Here is a 4,535-nt window from a genome sequence, read left to right as displayed (position 1 = left end):
AAAATTTCAACCTCGAAATTTTATCTGACAGAAAAAGATGAAGAATATCATCCTCACTAACTCATGAATCTCTCAGATGACCTTTACACGACTACACTTACCTATCAGAAATTCAACCTTCGGTGTACTCTTACTTCTTAAAACTCAATTAGTTTAAACTGGAACCTAAATAGCCTCTACCTCAAAATCAAGTTAAAACCTATCTTCGAAACATCAGAATTCTTAACTCGAGTTGATAACAGTCAGATCAAAGGTTAATATTTGAAAAACTCTTTCTAAATTGATCAGATAAGTTTTCGATATGAGACAACGAGTATTTACTTTTAACCATCAGTTTATTTAGCTATTGATAATAGATACAATCACTCAAACCTTTATCATGGAAATTTGATATTTTCACCATCCCTACTTCTATAATACTACTTCAAATTAATTTGCTTCATGAAAGTATGCTTATCTGGGTGTGACAGGTAACTTAATAGGTTGTTTGTTTAAATATTTTAATTTTGTTGAAAAACTTGATTTAAATATTTAAAAAAAAATAAAATAACATTTTGGGTAAACTATGCATTTATTACATAAACTATCCGTTTTAGTACTTAAACTTTTAAATTTTTTTCATAATCATACTTAATGTTTAATTTTGTTTCATTTTAGTACCCTACCGTTAAGGCCTTAACGCTTTTAGTACCTAAACTATCAATTTTGATCCGTTTTAGTACCTAATCTTTCATTTTTTCCAGAACTTAAAGTTAAATTTTGAATAGGATACTAAAATGAAACAAAAATAGAACTTTAGGTATGATTCTAAAAATATTAAAAGTTTAGGTATTAAAATAAATTAAAACTAATAATATTCTGCTTGATTCTCAGCTTAGCCCAACTTTCAAAACAAAAATTTGTTGGCCCAAAACCAAACCGGCTTACAAGTTCAGACCGCGAGGTCCCCAAGTCTATATAAACAACACACACGTTCGAGTCAACCTATATCTTCAACATCAAGTCGAAAGTCGGTGCCTGTTTTCTTTTGCGAGTTTCCTAGGGTTAGGGTTTTAAAGTCACAGAATCCTCAAGATGCAATTCATGGATCCGACCAAAAAGCGAAAGCTTGATGAAAACGGTGCAGTTTCAGCCATATCGGAACCTGATCCAATCACCAAACTAACCCCACAAGATGGCCGCAAACTAATCGAGCGATTCACCCTCGACCAACTCCTCGACATCCTCCAAGAAGCCGTATGTCGCCACGTAGACGTTCTTTCAGCCGTCCGATCTATCGCCAATCAGGACCCATCTCAACGGAAGCTCTTCATCCGTGGGTTGGGTTGGGATACCACGACTGACGGCCTTCGTTCGCTCTTTTCGGTCTATGGGGAACTCGAAGAAGCGGTTGTTATCCTTGACAAGACTACCGGGAAATCGAAAGGGTATGGGTTTGTTACGTTTAAGCATGTCGATGGTGCTTTGCTTGCTCTTAAAGAACCTAGTAAGAAAATTGACGGGAGGGTTACGGTAACACAGCTGGCGGCGGCGGGTAATTCGGGGATGAATAGTAACCCGGTGGATGTTCATATGAGGAAGATTTATGTAGCCAATGTACCGTATGATGTGCCGGCGGATAAGTTGTTGGGTCATTTTGCTCAGTATGGGGAAATAGAAGAGGGGCCTTTGGGTTTCGATAAGCAGACGGGGAAATCAAGGGGATTTGCTCTTTTTGTCTATAAGACGGCAGAAGGGGCTCAGGCAACGTTAGTGGAGCCGGTGAAGAACATTGATGGGAGACAAATGAATTGTAAGCTTGCTATTGAAGGGAAAAAAGGGAAGCAAGGGCAAGATGGGATGATGCAAAGTGGAGGTGCAGCCCCGGGTAATGCAGAGATGGGAATGGGAGGACCTGGTGGAGGATATGGTGGGCCTGGCGGACCGGGTGGTTATGGTGGGTTTTCAGGTGGATTGCAAGGGCCGCCCGGTCCAATGGGTCATCCTCATCCCTTGAATTCATCAGGAGTTGGAGTGGGGGCTTTGAGTGGAAGCGGGGTTGCCGGTGGTGGTTATGGATCTGGACTTGTTGGTCCGTATGGTGGACCAGGTCCAGCTGGCTATGGTGGACCAGGTCCAGCTGGCTATGGTGGACCAGGTCCAACCGGCTATGGTGGACCAGGTTCAACCGGCTATGGTGGGTTGGGTGCTCCTGGTGCTGGCTCGGGCGCAGGGGGTGCGTTGGCTGCTGCAGCTGGAGCATCTTCATTGTATAGATTGCCGAATAGTTCTGTTGGGATGCCGACTGGTGGTTATCCAGAGGCTACTCATTATAGTTTGTCTTCCGCAGGTGCTTTCCCTAATCAGCTTCACCAAGTAGCTGGGGCATCCCCTGCTCCAAGAGTTCCACCCGGCGCTATGTATCCTAGTGGGCCACCTTTCTACTGAGGTTGCTTTCCATGGTTTAGCATTCTTTAAATTCATGTTTTGTGTTTTTAACTCAGCTGATTATTTAGATCGAGTTAATTTTGTGTTTGTGTTTGCTGATGTGCTTATTGTGGGTGTTTATTTCTTGTGTGTAATTGCTTCAAATGTTCTGGTTTTATACCTGCTTTTTCCTGTTAGAATGTGTTACTTGCGTGGTAATATGCTTGTAGAATATAATATATGTGGTCAAATTTTGTTGTGTTTTTAAATGGTTCAGTGTTGCACATTACGTTTTTATGTCCGATTTTTTTTCAAAATGATATGCCTGTATTGTACGGAAAACTTTATTTATAGGTGGCTGGTGGTTAATATCTATGCTAGAAGCTTTTGATTGTGTATTATTTTTGTCACGGGTCAGTTGATTCCTGCTGGATAGTGAAATTATCTAAAAGACTTCTGTAAACATTTAAAATGAAGAATATAGATGTCATTATATTTCCATTTTTAATGTTCCCGTGTGCAATCAATAAAATTATGCTTTCCTCAGTTACTGAACTTCTTTCATCTTCCAGCTGTTTATTACAACTTTTGTATTTATTTTTTCCTGAATAGTGGTTGTGCAAAAATTTCCTTTTTTAGTATGGCCTTGGGATTTCCTTCCTTGTGGCTTACCGAATATAGATATCTTTATTTTCCATTTGCCTTTTGTTGGAAGGCATATCATTATCTTGCGTCTAATCATGGCTAGAGAACCATTTTCAGTTTGTGGATTTTGCTACTTGTTGGAATGTACTGAATGAATTGTTTTGTTGATAAGCATTCTTCAAAGTCATTTTTAAACTGAAATTTTACCAACAAATTTTATGCATACAAGCCTTTTGGTCGCACTTTTATAACTATCCTGGTTTTATTTTACTACTACTGCCTGTTAGGGAACAGATGTTCTTCCTATAAAAAAAAAGGGGACAGATGTTCTATTGAGATTGTATGAGATTAAATCTGTGTAATCAGTTTCCCAGATATGGCGGCAGTTCTCTTTTGTGTTTGACTTTGCTGTCCCTTTTTCATGTGTTCGCAGTTTTTTTAGTGTCCTACTTGGTTGTATTATCAATATGGCCCATGATTGTGTATTTCATTTTATTGCATGCAAGGACAAAATGAGTAAATTTCAATCTCAATATGGTGCCTTGTATTTGGTCGCTATCTACGGTTCAAATTGCCTTAAACATGTCATTTTTGCATTGTAGTTCATTTTTCTTATTTGCTTCTGGTGTCTAGCATGCATTTTTGCTGCTTGTTTTAATTGTTAGATAGTCTGACTATATCTAAATATATTATCTTCAGCTTTTTTAAAAATGAAATCTAGCTTTATTTGGTTTTCAAAATTCTCTTGTGGAAAGTTTTCTAACACTGGAGTTGGATGATTCCTTTTTTTTATGTTTTGTGGTGCTAATTAGGGATATATTTGGTCGACTGATTATTGCAATGTCTGTGTTTCTGTTTACACTTTGGGTTTGACAAGGGACAAACATTTGAGGTGATCCCTTCAAGTAAGCACATTGTGCATGTGCATGTGTTTTTGTTTCCCTAATGTTTCTTTAATACATTGTTTGCAATTAGTTTTTGACCTTTCTGCTTGATGATGTAAAATGATGAATCGGATTGTTAATGGGTGTTTGATTCAGGTTTATGACAGCTTGTTGGACGGAGATGCTTTTTGTGGTTCTCGTGATTGCCTGAATGCAGACTATATATACTCTGGCTAGATGAATGCATTAGCTGGGCTCTTACAGCCACTTCTCTTGATTTGCACCTCTAAGATGTTTTTTTCTTTTCTTTTTCTTTTTTGGTTGTTGTAGTGCTTGTTGGCAGAAAATATGGTGTAGACTATTTTTCTATGTTTTGTTAGTTAACTTTGTTCCTGCGGTACCTTTTAGCCATTAGTATAATTTTTTAATAATAAAAGTAATGACTGCTTTTTCCCATGGTTGTTATTGAATCTCCTTCTATTTAGAATTTTATATTTTTCTTGGTTGATATTGCTCTTCATGTTGAGTTTTCTATTGCTTACTCTGATGGACTATACTAATAACATATATTCAGCTTATTTTTATTGAAATTGAATGTAG

General features: G+C 37.9%; 1 protein-coding gene across 2 annotated transcripts; it reads left to right on the top strand.

The window, feature by feature from the left end:
• Positions 1-989: 989 nt before the first annotated feature.
• Positions 990-4,335, top strand: LOC120114151 (UBP1-associated protein 2C-like). 2 transcript variants are annotated; one of them, XM_039135145.1, is made up of 3 exons: positions 990-2,113; positions 2,162-2,428; positions 4,092-4,335. In XM_039135145.1, exons 1-2 carry the CDS (start codon positions 1,075-1,077, stop codon positions 2,425-2,427), a joined length of 1,305 nt encoding a protein of 434 aa, XP_038991076.1. In that variant the 5' UTR covers positions 990-1,074; the 3' UTR covers position 2,428; positions 4,092-4,335. The 2 variants fall into 2 exon arrangements, with proteins under 2 accessions (XP_038991076.1, XP_038991075.1); XM_039135144.1 differs by having other exon boundaries at positions 990-2,428.
• The last annotated feature ends 200 nt before the right edge of the window (positions 4,336-4,535 follow it).

The sequence above is a fragment of the Hibiscus syriacus genome, unplaced genomic scaffold (genome assembly GCF_006381635.1).
Source record: "Hibiscus syriacus cultivar Baekdansim isolate YM2019G1 unplaced genomic scaffold, ASM638163v2 tig00110220_pilon, whole genome shotgun sequence".
In the NCBI taxonomy this organism is placed as follows: domain Eukaryota; kingdom Viridiplantae; phylum Streptophyta; class Magnoliopsida; order Malvales; family Malvaceae; genus Hibiscus; species Hibiscus syriacus.
This window is presented reverse-complemented; position numbering and strand designations above follow the sequence as displayed.